The sequence below is a fragment of the Hippopotamus amphibius genome, chromosome 5 (genome assembly GCF_030028045.1).
Source record: "Hippopotamus amphibius kiboko isolate mHipAmp2 chromosome 5, mHipAmp2.hap2, whole genome shotgun sequence".
Lineage (NCBI taxonomy): Eukaryota > Metazoa > Chordata > Mammalia > Artiodactyla > Hippopotamidae > Hippopotamus > Hippopotamus amphibius.
The window spans coordinates 17,867,517-17,888,073 of NC_080190.1; the positions used below are offsets into that span (position 1 = coordinate 17,867,517).

Genomic DNA, 20,557 nt, shown 5'->3' on the forward strand with positions numbered 1-20,557 from the left:
TATATAATACTGAAAAAACAATTACCAGGCATTCCTGAATTAGCAATTTAAAACTGTATATATCCTTCTTTCAGAGAGTGAAATTGTTTATGTCCTTAAATAGGAAAAAAAATTAAGCCAAACTATCCTGTCCACCTGGAAATGAGAACTATTAACAGTAAAATAAGATTAAAAAATGACTACGGCCTATTCTCCATAAAAGAGAATATTAATGTTGTACACCCTTTTATTACAGAGCATTTTTTTTATGGAGAGAAAAGGTTTAAGAGGTACTTATAATTTCAAGCAGAACTCCTTTTAACTTTACATTTATAATCTCTTTAAAAATAGCTTTAGCAGGATACAAATTAAACGAAAGTCATGACCTATGCATTTCCTTACTTCAGATTTAGGTAACCTGAATAAAAGAAGTGAAGAGTATGTTCAAAACTACATTTCAAAAAAATATAAAGATATGGGCAGATGATCATGCTTAAGAAATTACACTTCAAATTGAGCACTGGCTTTGAAGGGAGAAGGCATATTATGCTATATATTGTCTGTAAATATTTAGTGAATAATATGATTCACCTGTTGTTTTTAATCTTGTAAACTGATTAAACTACAAACATGTGGAATCATTTTTAGTAAAAACAAGCAGATGCTTTTACAATAGTTATAAAGAGAAATTATGATAAAAAAATGTTTCAGTATCTTCTGGTGACTATTTCTTTTAAGGTTAAAAAAACCCCACCAAAAACAGTGTCATCAAATCACTGTATGTTTCAGCCTTAGTATTTTAAAGTAATATATTAAGATATACTATACATATTAATAGCATGAAATTTTCACTTTGAAGGCTTGACAGTGATTTTTAAAAACAACACAATAAATGATCATAATTTAAATTCTGAATACGGGAACCAAAAAAAAAAAGCAAAACCCAGCAAATCTGCATTTAATGCTTCAACTGAACCGTAAATTTCTAAGACAGCATACATACCTATTTACATAAGATTCAGCTGCCACCATTATTTCTTTCATCATTACATGGTTTCACAGACAGTAATGTGTCTTGAAGTCCCTTTCTCCTTGAAAGTCCTAATATTTCTGTGGATTCATTCATTATTTGGTAAGACTGTGTTCACTCAGAAATAAGTTAAAGGAGTGAGTCGGTATGTCCCTAGAGACTCTATCTTCAACTTCTAGAAATACAGAAATACATTTTCTGTATATAGAAATATACCAAATATTTAACATACCATTAATGATGGTATGTTAAAATAGCAAAAAATTTATAATAAAATAGACTGTATAAATATATCTCAAATGAGAAAACTGCAGAAGAGAACAAAGAACATTTTTAACACCTAGGTACTCTTTAAGCTGCTACTGTGATGAAAAGACCTTTTTTCTGGCTTAAAAGAGACCTTACACCTTGAATGGTAGATGTCCTTACACCAACCATGGACTGGATCTTAATTTCTGTTTAAAGTTACTGTGAAATTTACACATTCAGATGTGCTGCTTGATAGAGGTGAAAAAGTTAAAATATTTGGTATCATTGTTATCAGTATTCACTGCAAATCATCTCATGATAATATTCTGTCCTATAATGTGGAAGTAAGTCTTATCCAAATAGCAGCAGATTACAGAATCATGGTTCAAATCATGGTCAGTAACTTAGCTGGTACACAGCCAGAATGAAGGAATTTGCCTATAATAAATAAATAAGGAGCAAAGCTTTATTTTAGTATCAGATGCTAGAACTGAACAATGGGTTTCTGGGTTCCCAGAGGCAGAAATAAAGTTTCTTTTCATAAATTACAGTGATGGGAGGGGATGGAGAACAGGCGGCAGTGGTTGCTAGCCAGCTTGCTAAAATATATACTTGAGTTCTACTGGAGGTATGTAGTCTTGTTGTGTATTGGTTATTTGTAAAGGCTGAGTGAACAAAATTCCCTTCATCATACAGGCACTGCCATCTGCGCTACAGTAATAAAGAAATACGCTGATAGACAGAATAGCTTCAAGTGACAAACAATCTCCAGGAATCTGCAGTGAGATTGTTGGCTGATTGGAAATGCTCTCTATCTCTCCAGATGGTATCTGTCCTTGAAGAAGCCATTCATTGCCTAGAAGATAAAAAGGTAAATTATTAAGACTATATAAGAAGTCACGTAGGAAACTGGACAAACCTTATGAACACTAGATTCACTCAATCAACAAATATTTACTGAAAGCCTCTAACTGCCAGGCATTGTGCTCTGTGTGAAGGATACAAAATAAGATATAAAAAGTTCCTAGCCTAATCTTGATATCAAACTAAAATTCTTCCTTTGAAACCTGTAAAATAAATTACAAATTTCTGCTGAAATCAAGATGAATATTGCAAATATGGTTATAGATTTTAAATGTTATAGAATTTAAAATGAAACCTATTAATAAGTTCTAGAAATAAACTTCAGAAAATAGATCATTTTTATCAGATAAAAGTATCTAGAAATACAATATGCAAACTACAAAATAATCTAGGGAATACGAATGTATGTACAACTCTGCAATGACTTTCAAGTTAAGACAATGATGAATTATTGAATATCCAAAGGTAAAAATAAAAAAGCCACTGATTTTTTTAGAAACAAGTTAACACTGAATACATTATTCCCATAGACAATGTAAAAAACTAATAGATTCTGTCTACCTCACTTCAATACATAAAACTCCTCTGAAACTTAAATACATAGATTATATAACAAAAGTCTAAGACCCACTAAAAACCTTTAAGTCTTCTAGTATTAAAGTTTTTAAAATGTCTTTATTCATTCAGTGCCTTCTCTCAGAAGGAACGCATGTGTTATATTGAGGAAGCACATACTTAGGCTGACATTCAGCATCAGAGGGGCTTAGCTATTAAAAGCCAGCGTTCGGGAAATACAGGACATGCTTTCCTGCCATCTTAAATAGAACACACTGAAGGTGATCTAACAACGTTATCAATGACTCAGGATCGTCTATACAAAAACTGGACCTTCTACTGAGTAGTGATGAACTTCTCTGTCTACTTTTAAGCTTTTCCCTCTTTCTTTTGACCTCAGGATGAGTCAACAGCCTAGAGCACCTGCCTCTACTGGTCCTCTTCATCTCTCCTTTAGTTTTTTTGCTTCTAATATTCTGTTGATTGAAAAATTAAATTCGAGAAAAATATATCAAATAAGAATAAGGAGAACGTAAAAAATGAGAATCTAAAGAGTTAAGTTCAGAGCTTTGAAACAATTCTTTTAAAATTCTCTGGACTTTTTTCTTATTCCTGGACTGAGGAATTTGTTTTATTTTAATGTTTAATATTGTTAGATAGCAGATTAGTGGGGGAACTTCTTATATTTTAAATGAAAACAGGAAAATAATAAATTATGCTATTTTAATGTCCAATTCTAGAAATAAAAATAAAACATAGTCTTTAGACAATTTTTAGATACATCACATGTAGAATTTATGAAGTTGTAACATGCTACTGGTGCTTTTATACTGCAATTTATTTATTTACTTATTTGCTTAAAACCTTCATGTAAATGCTGGCAGCTTTAAGATTACACAGACCAAAATTTAGTTAAAAATAAGTGTTATGGTCTCTAAATAACTGGCCAAGAAGAAAAAATAATATCCTTTAATCATAGGCTTACAAATGTACCCTATAAAATAATATTCAAAAAACTTAAGTTATTAGGATTCTTGCCTGAAAGCTTATTTGCCCCTATACAATAAAAATGGAAGGGGGGGAGTCAAGGAAGGGAGGGAATAGGGGGATATGTGTATAAAAACAGATGATTGAACTTGGTGTACCCCCCAAAAAATAATAAATAAAAAAAAAAAAACAAAAAAAAGCCAATATCTTGGACAAGCATTAAAATAGCTGAGAATTTTCTCTCTAGATTTCTTTCCTTTAATACTATCCATATTTTGTATTCCAATAACTTGATATTAATTAACTTGTGTATTTGACAAAGTAGTTAAAATTAACATGTTGATTTACCAATATCCTATTTAAAAAATACTCTGATCTTTAATTTCACACAGAGAAATTAAGTGAACAGTGATCTCCAAATGATGCAATGCTTTCAGACTAATGGACACAGGCAGAACAGTTGAACTAGCAGTCGAAGACTTGCTCTGAACCCACAGAGGCTTGAGGAATGAATGGCCAGGGTTTGAGTTCTTTTCTGCCCACAAAACTAGCTCCAAATATCCTCTAGCACTGCATGGCTCAACCCTCTCCTTTGTGGGGAGTAAATGGGGGTGATTTCCCCGCAGGCTCAGTCAGTCACTCCAGAGCCAGCCAGCTCTAACCCAGCAGTTCCCTCTGGCTAGCCTACCAAGATCACTCTGTTCTTTTGGTGTGGATACCAAGTGGGCAGCTGCAGGACAGTGGCTACTGCCCTGAGAATGTACCAAGGTAAAAAGGCATAAAGCCTGGATCTGGGTAATGTACAAAAGAAAAGTGTGTGAGAGGGCATGAGAGAGGAGGAGTCAGGCAGGAAATTCAAAACTGAGTGAGAACATGTGAAAGAGCGTGGGAGACTAGGACAGAGGAAGATCATTAGAGACAAGTCAGAATTTAGTTCTAGACTCCTAATATTTCACTTTAAAATTGTTGTCTACTCTGTTAGAGATGTTGGCAATAACTGCTATTAAGACAAGCAGTATACCGATTACTAACAAATTCATGAAATAAGTTCACACTGTGATTCAAACACACACCCAAATCTTTACATAATTTATAGTAATTGAATACTTTGAGAATAGACTCAAACAGGAAGTATTCTTAGATTAAAAGATCACAAATTAGTGAGGACAAAAACTCTGCCTAGATTCTAATCATAGTAATTCATTTGTATTCAATTACACATCCTCCTCCAACAATGTTTTTCTTCTACTTGAATGGCATACTTTTAAGCAATGGCTTTGGCATCCATTTTCTTGTAGCAAGCAAGTAAGTTAATGGGGCTCAAATTCTACCTCTGGAATCTCTAGAGAAGAAAACACCGCTTCAGGCTTAATAACTGGTAAGTCAAGTCTTAATGATAGTACTGAAATAAAATGACAGCAATTGAAAGCTCTAAAGCATTTGACAGACACTATCTGGAAAAGTGAAAGATAATAAAATAACCAAGGAAATGAATTAGAAAGTCTGTGTCAAGTTATTTCAGTTAAAAGCAAGAATATATTTTTTTAAAAAAATCATACTCAAGGGGAATATCAATTTAATTCTTTATAATAGAACTGTGAGATTTAGTGCTATAGTGGTAATCACAATTAATACTGGATCAGGACTCCAGAGACCTGCTGATTAAACTACTTAGTCAATACCTACACTTCTGCTCCCTAGGGCCTAATCCTGGCTGGAGAAAAACAGCCTCCATGTGGACTAGCCTGACTTTCAACTCATGACAGCAAGCCTCAAACACAGCCTTCTGGCCATTCAGCAATCACACTGTATTTCCCTCACGTAGTCACCCTTCCACCCTCCTGACCCTCTTCTTTTTTCAAACCTCCAAAACCTTCTCCTGCACCACCTCTCACTCTCAGCTGATAGCTGTGCTTCCCAATATACTATGCAAACAGAAGCAAGCAGAAAAGTGCTTCCACAAGCATCCACCCCATAGCTACCCATCTAGATCTCTGGGCCACACACTGGGTCTTCCCTCCTTATGGTGGAAATGCTGTCCCAAATTCCTGGCAAAGGCCAGCCTTCCACTTGTGCATTTTCAGGTCCTCCTAAAGGATACCCACCCCCACCACATATCATCAATTCTTTTCTCTACTGATCTCTGCCATCAATATAACACTGCTCTCTCAACTCCGTTTTCCCCTTGGCAACTGCTCTCTTTTCCCTTATCTTTTTAGTTAAACTCCTCAAAGAGCTGTCTATATTTGCTTTCTCCAGTTTCTCTTCTTCAATTCTTTTTTAACCTGCTCTAATTAGGCACCTCTTCCATCACTCTGAAATGGCTCTGGTCAAGGACATCAATTAACTATAACATTGAACCAATGATCTATTCTTAGTCCATATTTTACCTGATCTATCAATAGCACTCAACACAATTGATCACCCTCTCCTCCTTAAAACACCTGCTCCAGGAAACTACCCTCTCTTGGTTTTGCTTCTACTTGCTTATTCACTCTTCAGTCTTCTGTGCGGGTCCTTCCTCCCTGCTTTGATCTCTTTGTGCTGCAGTGCTCTAGAACAGTGCCACCAAAGTATAGTCTGTGGACCACTGCTGGTGCACAAACCATGATGAGTTGCGTACATAAACCAAGAGTATGGTTTGGAAACTTCTGTAACATCCACAGGTGTAACTGGTGGCTTTAAATTTTATATGCCTTTAAAAAATTCATTTCATTTTTAGGACTGATACCTCTAGAGCTAATCTGAGATGAAGCAGCCCAATGGAAAAGACACTAAACTAAGAACTAGTAGAGCTGGGTTCGAATTCCATCTTTTGACTTAATTCAATATATGCCCTTAAGCAAATCACTTTATCTTTCTGAGCCACTAGTCTCCTCATTTATAAAACAAGAGGCTTAGAACAGATGGTGTCTTTTGGCGCCTTTCTAATATTTAAGGACCTATCATTCTAAGACCACAGCAGTCTGCCTCACGTGAACTTGCCTAATAGCAAATGGAGGCAATTATGATTAACTCTGGGTGAGATGCACTGTTCTTTAATAAAAGAGAGAAAGAATCTCAAAGACTAAAGAAAACTGCTAAAGGTAGGTCAGATCTGGATCTTTTTGTTTTACAAGACCACCCTCAAATCCTGCCCAACTGTAGAGTAAAAATATCACATAACAAATGAGAAAAATTACGAGGATGAGTCAAAAATTATCCGCACTCCGGTTATATTAAAACTTCTATAAATTCTACAGAGTGCAGATAATTTTTGATTCACCCTCGCAGATCAAATCTCAAGAATTTATGAAATATTCACATTTGCAAGATTATTGTCGTACCTTCAGCTGACAGAAACCAGCAACTGGGTGCTCCTTCAGTTAGCTTTGTTCCTGATGGGAGGTCTAATCTTAGCTTGAACTGAAGAGTCTGTCCTGGAGATGCAGCCACTGGGGAAAGTCTAATGCCTGGAGCAGATTTAGGCAGTCTGGGTAAGGTCCTCTGTTTTTCTGCTAGGAATGGGCCATCCACTGCAGCATTTTCAGATCTGAAGATTGGGAGCTAGCAAGCAAGAGTACATCTGCTTTATAAAGCACAAGTACTTTCTAGTATTATAGAGTGAGAGAGCTTATTTTCAGACTTCAGGACAAAAATGAGGTTCTATGTCAAGGAAACTTAGTTGTCATTCTCTCTGAATCGGAATGTGTTTACTTAGAGCTCCTTATGTAGTAGGTTCAGAAAAATATTTCATCCTGGCCAAAGGATTGTCAACATTTATGAATGAAACTGAATTAAATTAACTGTCTAATATGTTTATAGATAGCAGGAAATTAAAATAAAACTATCAATTTAAGTGTAGAGGATATAATATACACCCTCTTATAATTTTCATTGTCAACTACAAGATGTCATTCATTTTAGAGATGTGAAGAGAAATGACACTTTTGATGGCAATCTGTGTTTTTATTTTAAAACACATCTTGGAAATTTCTAGAATTTTAGAAAAAGAACTCTTGCATTTTTCCAGGCAAATGTGATATATAAAGGGGTAACTTGAAATTTTATTAGAGACCATGTCCATATCTTTAAAATTAGAGGTTGTTTCTTTCAATCTTTTTTAAGTCTTGAGAAATGTGGCTTCTAGAGCTTCTTTTTTTTTTTTTAAAGCTCTTTATTGGAATATATTTGCTTTACACTCTTGTACCAGTTTCTGAGGTACACCAAAGTGAATCAGCTGTTATTTATACATATATCCCCATATCCCCTCCCTCCCACGACTCCCTCCCCCACTCCGTCCTGGCCCTCTAAGGCATCTCCCATCATCAAGTTGAGCTCCTTTTGTTATACAGCAACTTCCCACTAGCTATCTATTATACAGTTGGTAGTGTAAATATGTCTATGCTACGCTCTCACTTCGTCCCAGCTTCCCCTTCGCCCCCCCACCCCAGCCCCATGTCCTCAAGTCCATTCTTTACTTCTGTATCTCCACTCTTGCCTGTCACTGGGTTCATCAGTACCATTTCTTCAGATTCCATATATATGTGTTAGCATACAGTATTGATTCTTCCAATCTAAGAACATGGTATGTCCCTCCATCTGTTTGTATTGTCTTTGATTTCTTTCATCAGTGTCTTACAGTTTTCTGCATACAGGTCTTTTGCCTCCTTAGGCAGATTTATTCCTAGGTATTTTATTCTTTTTGTTGCAATGGTAAATGGAAGAGTTTCCTTAATTTCTCTTTCTGTTCTTTCATTGTTAGTGTATAGGAATGCAAGAGATTTCTGTGCATTAATTTTGTATCCTGCTACTTTACTAAATTCACTGATTAGTGCTAGCAGTTTTCCGGTAGAGTCTTTAGGGTTTTCTATGTATAATATCATGTCATCTGTGAAGAGTGACAATTTTACTTCTTCTTTTCCAATTTGGATTCATTTCATTTTCTTCTCTGATTGCTGTGGCTAACACTTCCAAAACTATGTTGAATAATAATGGTGAGAGTGGACACCCCTGTCTTGTTCCTGCCCTTAGAGGGAATGCTTATCTTTCAATTTAATATGGTGTATCACATTGACTGATTTGCATATACTGAAGAATCCTTGCATTCCAGGGATAAACCCCACTTGATCATGGTATATGATCTTTTTAATGTGCTGTTGGATTCTGTTAGCTAGTATTTTGTTAAGGATTTTTGCATCTATATTCATCAGTGATATTGGCCTGTAATTTTCTTTTCTTGTGACATCTTTGCCTGGTTTTGGTATCAGGGTGATGGTGGCCTTGTTAGAGTAAGTTTGGGAGTGTTCCTCCTTCTGCTATAATTTGGAAGAGTTTGAGAAGGACAGGTGTTAACTCCTCTCTAAATGTTTGATAGAATTCGCCTGTGAAGCCATCTGGCCCTGGGCTTTTGTCTGTTGGGAGATTTTTTAATCACAGTCTCAATTTCCATACTTGTGATTGGTCTGTTCATATGTTCTATTTCTTCCTGGTTCCAAATAATAAAGATTATTTGGTAATGGATTCACCATAGGAAACAAAGATTACCCATTAGTCTAAGAATCATTTAAAAAAAACCTAAAACACCCAAGATTAAACAACCCAACCCACACAGTTTGTGTGTAGTATGTGCCAGTATGTCCATACATTTAAAACCAGATCCGAATTCTCTTTTCCCTTTTCTGAAAGTTCATCAAATTCTCTCAAACTTCTAGTCTCTTTCTCAAACACTCTTGGCAAAAAAGGAATATTTATTTTAAAAATAACAGGATATCCTTGAAATAGGCACTCACTCACTACTCTCCCTACACATTTCACTTTTACCACTAGAGATGACCTAACCAAAAGTGCCTCTGTCATTGCTGAGGATCTTAGAATCTTTCTTAAAAGATGTCCTTTAACTTAAAGATTACTCACCACGGAAACTGTTTTTGTTTCTAAATCCATCACTTTAATTTGATGGTTATTGGTGTCTGCCACATACAATAACCGACCATTCTCTCCAATACACAAGCCTCCTGGTTCATTAAAAGCTGAATCGGTAAAATTGGAACCAATAACATTACTTGCATCTCCAGTTCCTGCTAATGTTGTACAGTTTTTTGTTTTTGGATCCACAAGTTTAATCTGAAAAGACAGAACAAACATTTATATATCTGAAGCTCAATTTTACGTTTGTAGTGTGGAAGAGTATAATATTAAGCAAGCCGGAGAATTCCTGATTGCCATCAGTGTTCTTAACAAACCTCAGAAAAAGAACAGACATTTCCATGTTTCCCTGAAAAACGAAACATTCAAATTATAGTCTAAGAGGAAACAGTTCATTCTGAGAGCTAAACACTATGAAATCTACAGTTACATCCTGTCTTTTAGAAGCAATCTTTGATAAAATTATTTATGGAATTAAAAAAAAATTTGTTATTCTTTCCCCTCAAAATGGGACAGAGTTGAACTGACTTTCTTTTCATGAACATCTAACACTGGCTGAGGATTTGCTACTTACGTTAAGCTTAATGATTTCCCACTGTGTTTCAATTATATTAAATTCATAGGCTCTCATCACAAAATATTAACATTTATGTTCCACTGATTTTATAAAAATAATGCGTAGTAAAAATGCAACAGAGACCAAAAAATGGAAATGCTGTTGAAAATGGAATTATTTGCTAACAGGCGCGGCAACTATGCAAAGGCTGAAAAATGTTCACTTGTTAGTTGACATATTAATTTCCCTGCTACCTGCCTTCTCCTTATTTACTTAACATGTTACTAAGCAGCTTTATTGCCTTGCAGTTCACAATTTTTGGCTATAGTCATTGGGAATTTGTTTAGTTCTTTCCTCAGCTCAGAGTACTATCACATCCTCTCTGCAGGAAAGAACCAAGAAAAGAACAGAAAGGCTTGTGTACAGTTGTCAAGGACTGTTAATCCTTGCCATATTTTAGAGTGGCAGTTGGAGGAGGCTGACAGATCTCTCAGCATTTTAAATACCACAAGTGAAAAGCAGGGTATTATATAATTCTGTCAAGACTCACCTTGTGATTGTAAGAGTCGGCCACGTAAAGTAAATTCCTTTTCTTGTCCCAAGTTACTCCAAGTGGGTGCTGAAGCTTTGCATTGATTCCTACTCCATCAACATCACCAAAAGCAAATAAATTCTTTTATTTTTATTTTTTTTAAAAAGAAAGAAATAGTAGTGCTTTGTTAGGGTATAAAGCAAAAAGATGGCTATAAATGCTACTTAAGTTAAAGGGGAAATGGTCTAATTTTATATAAATAGGGTTGGGAATTTGAAATTAGAAAAAAAATGATAGAATTCTGAACCTGAACTAACTTGTGGTGCTTAGGAATTTTACTCACAAAAAATTGCACACCTGATAGGAACAGGTCAAGTCTACTAATCTGGTGCTTTTTTCACCCTACTGCCAAATATCTAATCTACATTTTCCCCTTGCCTGGTAATCAATATTATAGCCTTCCTTTCTCCCTGAAATCTTTTTTTTTTAAGCTGTTTATTGGAATATAATTGCTTTACACTGTTGTGCCAGTTTTTGCTGTACAACAAAGTGAATCAGCTGTATTTATACATATATCCCCATATCCCCTCCCTCCTGTGACTCCTTCCCACCCTCCCTATCCCAGCCCTCTAAGTCATCACTCATCATCAAGTTGGTCTTACTGTGTTATCTGTTTTACATTTGGTAGTATATATATGTCACTGCTACTCTTTCACTTCATCCCAGCTTCCCCTTTACCCCACACCCCGTGTCCTCAAGTCCGTTCTCTACAGCTGCATCTTTATTCTTGCCCTGTCACTAGATTCATCAGTACCATTTTTTTTTAGATTCCATATATATGAGTTAGCACATGGTATTTGTTTTTCTCTTTCTGGCTTACTTTGCTCTGTATTACAGACTCTAGGTCCATCCACCTCACTACAAATAACTCAATTTCATTCCTTTTTATGGCTGAGTAATATTCCTTTGTATATATGTGCCACATCTTCTTTTACCCATTCATTGTTGGTGGGCATTTAGGTTGCTTCCATGTCCTGGCTATTGTAAATAGTGCTGCAATGCACACTGTGGTACATGTTTCTTTTTGGATTATGGTTTTCTCAGGGTATATGCCCAGGAGTTCTCCCCGAAATCTTGACATTTATATATAATCAAATCAAGTCAATTTACTTTTCTTGGTGGTTTTGTTGCTTGTGTTTCTTTATATTCACATTTCCTTTGGTGTGACTTCCATTTTAACATGGATAAGCCAAGAACTTTCTCCTTCCTAAATTTTATTACTTCACAATTGAGAAAAATAGCAAGCTTGGTAAGTGGGCACACATAGCAAGCATGAGTGCTTTCATTACCATGGGATCTCTCTCTCCTCCCACAAAGTGCTTCACTGCTCCATCTTTCAGCGAGACGGTTCTCACTGTACTGCTCTCACTATCTGCCACAAACAGGCAACTCCACGGATCCTCTGAGGCCAGAGAAAGACCTGAAGGTTGGGCAAAACCTGCCTTGTGAGGATATGCGTTATTTCGATTCTCTTCATTGCCACTTCCAGCAAATCGAAGGCAGGTTCCTTTTTTTAACTCACTAAAAAAAGACAGATTCATAGGTGAGGTCAACACTGTTATACTGTGCCAATTTAATTATTAAACAAATGAATGTAAATGATGAAGTCAATGGCGGTAGCATTATATATATATAAAAAAAACCCCAGTGATCTTGACCTAGTTAAATTGTGCAAATCACCTTTCACTGCAGTTCTTCTAATCATTAACTTATTTACCCACCATGTAAGGACCTTTCTACCTTTTTTTTTTTGACATACACAAAAGTGAAGCTATTCTCAATGGCCAGACAGGAAAACACTGACGAAGTTAGAAATAAAGCTCATATCATTGATGGGATAGTTTTTTTTTTTCCTCCAAATGATCAGAAATAGGTACAGCTGGATCCCACCTTTACTTCCTGACCTCTTCTTACCTTCATGCATTATTATATTCTGAAAGGGGATTAAAAAGATCTAGGTAATCTCTTCTAGATCTTGACAGTTTAAAGCTTAAATTTTCATTAAAAATGCTTTATTTTCGGGACTTCCTAGGTGGTGCAGTCGTTAAGAATCCGCCTGCCAATGCAGGGGACATGGGTTTGGTCCCTGCTCCAGGAGGATCCCATATGTCACAGAGCAACTAAGCCGGTGCGCCACAACTACTGAGCCCGTGCTCTGCAACAAGAGAGGCCACGACAATGAGGAGCCCATGGACCACAATGAAGAGTGGCCCCTGCTCTCCTCAACTAGAGAAGGCCTGTGTGCAGCAACGAAGACTCAACACAGCCAATAAATTTATTAAAAAAATGCTTTATTTTCTTGTATATATGTAGAGACTAGCAAAAAGAATTAAAAAGGCTAAAATTTGTGAAAGATAGCCAGGTACTCATTTTAAGACAATAAGATGATTACATTGCTTTTACTAATCAATTGTACAAATCCTATTTCTTACACTAGGGAAATTTCTATTCAAAGGACTATTATTTTGTAATGCAGAGAAAGTTTTATACCTTGGTTTATAAGTTTATGTCAGAGGACTACCATGTAAGAAAGACATGGTAGTGTCCTGGGTTGAGGGAAGGGAAGAAACTGACTTCAGATGCAAAATAATTAGAGACTATATATCATTTCCTAATAGGGCACAACATGCAAAAGTCTAAAATAACCATCAATCACTTACTGGTTGATATGACCCCAATGCTAACTTAGGTAGGGAGCAGGGAGTGGAGGCAAAGGGATACAAAATATATATATATGGCCACTTATTCAAGGAACTCATAAAAATAACCTAGTCAGAGAAACACATGCAATAATGAGTAGCCAGACAAATAAAGGAGTTATAACAATTTTAAAAAGGAGTTCCCTTAATTAAAAGGTAGAAAGAATGTGGAGAAACAATAACTTCTAAAAGCTCAGGAGTTATTACCACTTGCAGATCAGTAACCAAGAAAGTTAAAGCATCTTTAAAATTATAATATAGGTCAATGTGATCCAAATAGACACTTTCCTATTGTGAACGAGAGACAGCTCTACTTATGTGGAAATTTAGTCCACTCTTGACCATCTAGGTCCAAAGCAGCCATCACTTAGAACAGCATATTCTGGTCATCTCTGCTACTTCGTTTTTCCTCATATGTTGTTGGTCACCTCAATGTTCGGGCTAGTACCACCTCTGGCCTGGATAACAGCAATAGCCTCCTCACTGGATCTCTGTCTCTAGTACTGCCACACTCTAAATGCTGTCAAGTGTTTTTTCACAAACACAAATCACTTTTCATCTTAAAACTTTCTATAAAGGCATGTAGAATAACATTCACATCTCTTAAAAAGACTCACAAGGCACTTCATGATCTGGCTTCTACTGATGTCACTACGGTCATTTCTTGCCTGGAAAACCTCTACTCTTCCGAACTCCTTCCTACTCCTTATTAGGTTTTAGTTTAGTAGCTTCTTCCAGGAAGCCATCCTTGATACCTCAAATCTTATTTATATCAGATGTTCCTCTTATTTATGTAAGGGACAACTTCAATTTAAAGGACTACTGCAGTGATTCCTTTTACACAAAGCATCTGTACTCGTCAACTATTTTTTGTTTGTTTGCTGATCTGATTCTTCCTCTCAAAACCCACTGAGGACAGTAACCATATCTTTTTATTTTATTCTTAATATAGTAAACATATCATTTCATCCCTACTGCCAAGCACTGTGCCTAGTTTGCTTAATAAATATTCATTAGGTGAATGATTAAATGTTGCAAAACATCATACAAAGCAACACACTATTTAGAATACCTGATAATTTTGACATATATACACTAATATATAAAATAGATGACTAATAAAAATACTTTATAGAAAAATTAAAGAATAAAAAAACACTAAAAAAAGAATATCTGATATTCTGGATTATCTAGACAACTGCTCCTTTCTACTGATAAAGGTGACTGGCACTTACTAAGGTGATTTGACAGTCTTTATGTCTATGACTTTCATTCATTTATTTCTTCTGCAGACCCTTACTGAGCTCCTATCATGTAACAGATACTGTGCTAGGTACAGGGGACACAAAAGTGAACGAGAAAGGGTCCTTTTCTTTAAGAGGCAGTCTAGTAGGAGAAAACAGTTATATAAACAAATAAGTGCAACCAAAAACATAGAAGGTGAGAGAGAGAGGGGTGAGGGGTGAGAGGGAGGGAGGAAGGGAGAGATGGGAGGGGAGGGAAAGGAGGGGAAGAGAAAGGCACTACAGAAAAAATACAAGAAACTTTGTAGAGACACTACTTTTCCATCCTTATATCCGTAACAGTGGCAGTAATGCTACCTACATTTACTGTACATGCCAGGCACTAGGCTAAGCCCTTCACACATATTAATTCTCAAAACAAGACTATGACGTAGATATAAATAAGGAAACTGAGGCTTAGAAAGTTAAAGTGACTCTCCTGAGCGCATGTGGATAATAAGTGGCAGGGCCAGGACTCAACCTCAGGCCTGACAACAAAACCTGAGCTGTTAACTACTCTGCTGTGCAGTCTTCAAACATCTGAATTCATCAGGAAAATTAGAAATATGTGTTGCCTTTGCCATTCTGTTTGTGGATGTTTGGTGGGACTATTCTTCCCAAGCTCCTCAAGGTTGGGCGTGGTCATGAGCCTTACTCAGGCTGATGAAATGTGAGCAGAAGTGATGTGTGTCCCTTCTGAGGAGAAGTTTTAAGAGCCACTGAGTGACTCACCACCTCTCTTGCTGCCAGGACGACTGGCAAAGCTCCAGGCGGTGGCTGCTGCATCAGCTGGGTGGGGTGGCAGAGTAGTGCTCCCTCTCAGCAAACAAACCTTGTCTTAAGCCATGGAGAACCTGGGCTGTTTGTCATGGGAGCAGAGCCTAGCATATCCTGCCTAGTACAGTGGGTGTTATGTGGATAGGGGCTTTGGGAAAAGGAATTCTGTGAACTCCATGTTTACCCAAAGAGAGATGTTCCCACTTACTTTTTCTTTGGTAATCTGCTGCAGTCCAACAGGAGTGCCCATATCTGATGAGTCCCTGCCATGGCTATCCACAGAATGTCATCTTTTTGGACCTCTGAACCTTTATGAAAATAAACAGTAATTATTACATATGTATCTGGTTAACACAAACACTCCAAATGGTTTCAGAAATTTAAATTAAGGGAAGACAGTAGTATGTCTATAAATTATCTGATAGAATAAAGTAAAAATATTTGCAATGTTTTAACTCATTTTGGAAATTTTTCCATTTTCTTTGTGAAAGGTTTACTTCTTTAGACTTCTAAATTTACATTCACAGAAATTCAAAGTATTCTTAATAGCAAAATGTCCCTCTGCATCTCTGGGCACAGTGGTTTTTAAACATTTGATATTTTATTTGACAGAAGAAATGGGTTGAAACACACTGTCCAAAGAAACTCTGACAGTCAAGTACCTAAGTTACATGCTTTAGGAATACACGAATAGTTCTTTGAACAATTTCTCATGAAAGATCTGTGTCTTTCAATAGTTTAAGAAATGTATATTTCCACCAACTAGCTTTTAGACTTAGACTCTCAATACTACTGCTATTTAAAAATCTGTTTAATTGTTGTGAATCTTTTTCAAAAAGATATAGTTGACATGCAATGAAGCGAAGAGTACAATATGTTACAATATAGCTGTTTTCTAAAATTAGTAATTTTCCTTTTTTAGACTGATATTACAACTTATTATAATGTGACAAGGCTCTATGTCTCAAATTAATTCTATTGTTAAAATATTTAATAATTTTAATTTAAGCTGTATCCTGAGACTACTTTTACACGTAGTTGAGACACTTTCACTAAAATAATGTGGTCAGACATATATGCTAAAAGAAATATCTTGGTAAGGCTATTTTATTTGTACTTTCTTTACCTTCAAGTAGTTGTGTCCAGTAGGAATTTTTCTTCCTTAACTTGAATTACTTTCAAGTATCCTTCAATTTAACAGCAACAAAACGCTGACGGGTCAATAAACTGTGGCTGCTGTGTGCCAAGCACCTTACAGAGATTAGCACTGAAATCTTCTCAAAAGGCCCTTTTTACAGGTCCTTTACAGAAGAAACTGAGGCTCAGAGAGGTTAGGTAACTGGCCAGGATCACAGAGCTAGTAACCTGGGCAGTCCAACAGAAAAACCTATTTAACATGTTGCCTCTTTTGCTGTGTTAATTGCTATCATATGAAATCTAAAGGAAAGTAAGCTTATTTCAATTTAATTTTTCATAGTCAAATATTTTCTAAACATAAATTGTATTAAAAGTGACAATGGCATCCAGATATTCTGGGGATCAGTCTCTACTTAGTTTAAAATTAGATCAAAAACTTTTCATTATTATATTCTTTTATTTTATTTTGCCCCTGCCATGTGAAGACAAAGCTTGAAGGTGACCTTCTACAAGCCAGAAGAGAGCTCTCACCAGAAACCAATCATGCTGGCACCTTGACCTTGGACTTCTAGCCTCCAGAACTATGAGAAAATAAAACTCTGTTGTTTAAGCCACCCAGTCTGTGGCATTTTGTTATGGCAGCCCGAGCTAAGACATTCCCCTGAGAACAGAAATGAGACAAGGAGATCTGCTTTCAACACTTATTTAGCATCATACGAAGGTCCTAATTCATACAAGTAAGAAAAAGAAGCATAAAGCATAAAGATTGGAAATAAAACTGTAATCATTAGAAGATGACATGGGTTTAAAGCCTCTCTACTTTGCCAAAGAAGAGCTGTGTTGGTATATACAGGAGTGAAAGACTAAATCAGGTCTCCATTATCTACTTCTCCAAACAGGCCAGTCTAGTTCAACTAAGGTCTACATATGAGGCCAAAGCTTTATAATAATATTAGTGTGAGCACCTGTTTGGTCTTGGTCTCTGTGTACTTTTATTTCCTTTAGAAGCTAGAGGTATGAGAAACAGTGTAGAAGCAGAGGCTGTATCAGGTCAGGATGCAGGAGTTTATGGTTCTACACACCAGTTGATGAGGATGACGATGATGGGGGCATGGTGGGGAAAATGGTAACTATTCAGAACACTTCCTATGTTTAAGGCACTGAGCTAATAATAAGCACTTTACATGGATTATTTCCTTTAATTTAACAACGTTAGCAAGTCTTATCACCTCCATTTTATAAAGAAATTGAAATTCAAAGGAGTTAAATAATTTGTTGGTATTCACACACCTAAACCTCGAATAATAATCTATTAGTGAGTCCAATTCCACACTGTTAGTGTTCTGATCAGAATGAAGGAACCACAGAAGTGATCCTGTACTCTTCTGGCCAATATTCTGTTTGACCCATTCTCTTTTTCCTCCCTTCCACTCCTGCCCCATGGACTTAGCTTTGGCTTCAAGTTCCCAAGTGCATTTTAATGTGTGATCAGAAATTGAGATCTGATCTAATGTAACCATGGCTTTCTACTCCAGTATGTGTGGCTAGGTCACTCCTTCCGCCCTTTTTCTTGTAGCCTCAGTAATAGCCTATGGCCAAATAATCTCTTTTAAGTATTTTTTTCCAGTCCCTTGCCTTTCCATATTTGGTTTGGTTCAGCTTATCAACATCTCCTTCTGATTTTTATAATGAGAACTTATAGCAAACAATGATAACAGACACTTATATAGTACTTTCTATGTGCCAGGCTTTCCATATATTAATTCTCATAATTCTTACAACAAGCCTTTGAGGTAGGTACGATTAGTATCTCCCATTTAGATGAGGATTGAGGTATCAAGAGGCTGAGTAACTTGTCCAAAGTCACACAACAACTAAGACGTGAAACTAATTAGAACCCAAGTGGTCTGGCCCCAGAGTCCAGGCTCATCACTTCCTTGTTAAACTGCCACTCAGAAGTTTTTACCCTGCCTAACCATTTTACTGAAGGCTGAAGAGTTTGTTCTTGCAAATAAAATGGGAGTGAAAAAAAAAGGGGCCCCCCCCTTTTTTGTAGTAGTCTGACATTTATAATGTCTATCAAACTAATGAGAATCATGTTAATACTTATACTGTTCATCCTGGATTTTTAAATCTAAAGTATATAGTTGTATCACCAAGTATGGGTATTAGTTCCTTCTAACAAGAATGTGGCAACCATGAACATTTCAATCTTAAATTAAGAGTGCGATTAGAAAAAAAAAAAGTGTGCACTTAGAATCACTGACTTAACGGTCACAAATTAAAAATAAAAAAAGGACAATGCCAATAGCTAAAAAGGTTCTGGGAGTTAAGTATTTTTAAAGGCAAAGCCCCTCATAATTATCAGTTATCAAGAAGGATTAGTGAATTAGTTTCAGAAAATAGGAACAAAATCAGCAAATGAAATATGAACATGAAAACTACCTCCAATACAGCTTTTAAAAATTCTGTGTATTTTAAGCAACTATGATCAAAATAGATCCCACTGACTAGAACCCTCTTAATGGCATCTGTGAAACCATCCAGTAGTGTAAATGGTTTTTTTCTACACAGCTTCTAAATCTGCCCTATAAAGAAAGCCTTAATCCACTGGGAAAGAGCAACAAAGTCTGTGACTGCCAGAGCACAGGAAAAGACCAATTATAACTGCAGAGGGAAGATGAAAAAAAAACTCTCTACCTCTGGGGGAGGGGCAAGGAACTATCTTTGGCCAAAGACCCCATACTGACACCAAGTAGAGATTTCCCACTGGGGGAGAAGCAGCAAACTCTTCAAAACCACTCACAGACATAAGACAGAGTTTAGCTGCCAGAGAGAGAAGGAACAGGATTGATGAAAAAGCCTCCCTAAGACTGAGGCTGACCAGAACAACAGAGAACTCTCCCTTAGCCCCAGTGCAACCTAGTACAGAAAGACAGCAGCAGCCTATCCCTTGGGGAGCTGAAAGAGTGTGGCTCAGCTATGTGGGGTGACTAAAAGCTGAGGGTGGAGTACTAACACTGAGAAAAAGTCTCTAGCATCTAGGCCCCTGGGTGTAGGCAACAGCCCACTGCTAGAGCACTGTGAAAGCTATGGTGAACTGACACAACTCAGAGCAATAATAAAATCCAGATCCAGCCCAGCTTCTTGACTCAACCTCCCATAATGACAAATATTATTGATCTCAGTCTCTGTAGTTCCACACATGACTGGAATTTAACAAAAAATGAGAAGACACATAAAATTAACCAAAACAAAACAAAAAAACAAAAAATCATTTTCAAGAGACAAAGCAATCAACAGAAACAGACTCAGAGATGACCTGAAATTGAGATCTATGACATAGACTTTGAAATCACTATGCTTACTATGGTAAAAAATCTAGAGAAAAAGATGGCCAACATACCTAAATCGATGGGGAATTTGAGCAGATAGATGAAATCTCTAAGAAATATTAAAATGGAAATACTATTAGAAAAAGACTAGCATCAGAAATGAAAAATGCCTTCAATAAACTCATCAGCTGACTAGACACAACTGAGGAAACAATCAATGACCCTGAAGATGAGTCAAAAGAAATTATGCACACTGAAACACAAAGAGAAAAAAGGGCAAAAACCAAAAAACGAAACAAAAAAACCCCATAATATGTAAGAGTTGTTGAATGTAACATTAGAATCTAACATATGAGTAACTGAAATCTCAGAAAGAAGAGAAAGGAGCACAAAAAATATTTGAAAAGATAATGATTGAGAATTTTTCCAAATAACGAAGGACATCAAACCGCAGACTCAAGAATCCTAAGCAGGGGCTTCCTAGGTGGCGCAGTGGTTAAGAATCCGCCTGCCAATGCAGGGGACACGGGTTCGATCCCTGCCCCAGGAAGATCCCACCAAAAAGGAAAAAAAAAAAAAAAAAAAGAATCCTAAGCAGGATAACTCC

At 36.5% G+C, this 20,557-nt stretch overlaps 1 protein-coding gene across 2 annotated transcripts in view; it reads right to left on the minus strand.

Annotated features, from left to right (window-relative positions):
- Positions 1–294: 294 nt before the first annotated feature.
- NHLRC2 (NHL repeat containing 2) overlaps positions 295–20,557 on the minus strand; it is a 56,231-nt gene continuing 35,968 nt past the window's right edge. Inside the window, exons 6-11 of one of the 2 annotated variants that reach the window (XM_057734898.1) lie at positions 15,687–15,786; positions 12,162–12,240; positions 10,678–10,800; positions 9,560–9,769; positions 6,991–7,210; positions 295–2,114 (exon numbers count right to left, since the gene is read on the minus strand). In XM_057734898.1, the coding sequence (XP_057590881.1) occupies positions 1,858–2,114; positions 6,991–7,210; positions 9,560–9,769; positions 10,678–10,800; positions 12,162–12,240; positions 15,687–15,786 (989 nt within the window). In that variant the 3' untranslated portion in view covers positions 295–1,857. Of the gene's footprint in view, positions 2,115–6,990; positions 7,211–9,559; positions 9,770–10,677; positions 10,801–12,008; positions 12,241–15,686; positions 15,787–20,557 lie in introns of both variants that reach the window. The other variant, XM_057734897.1, reaches the window with a different exon arrangement.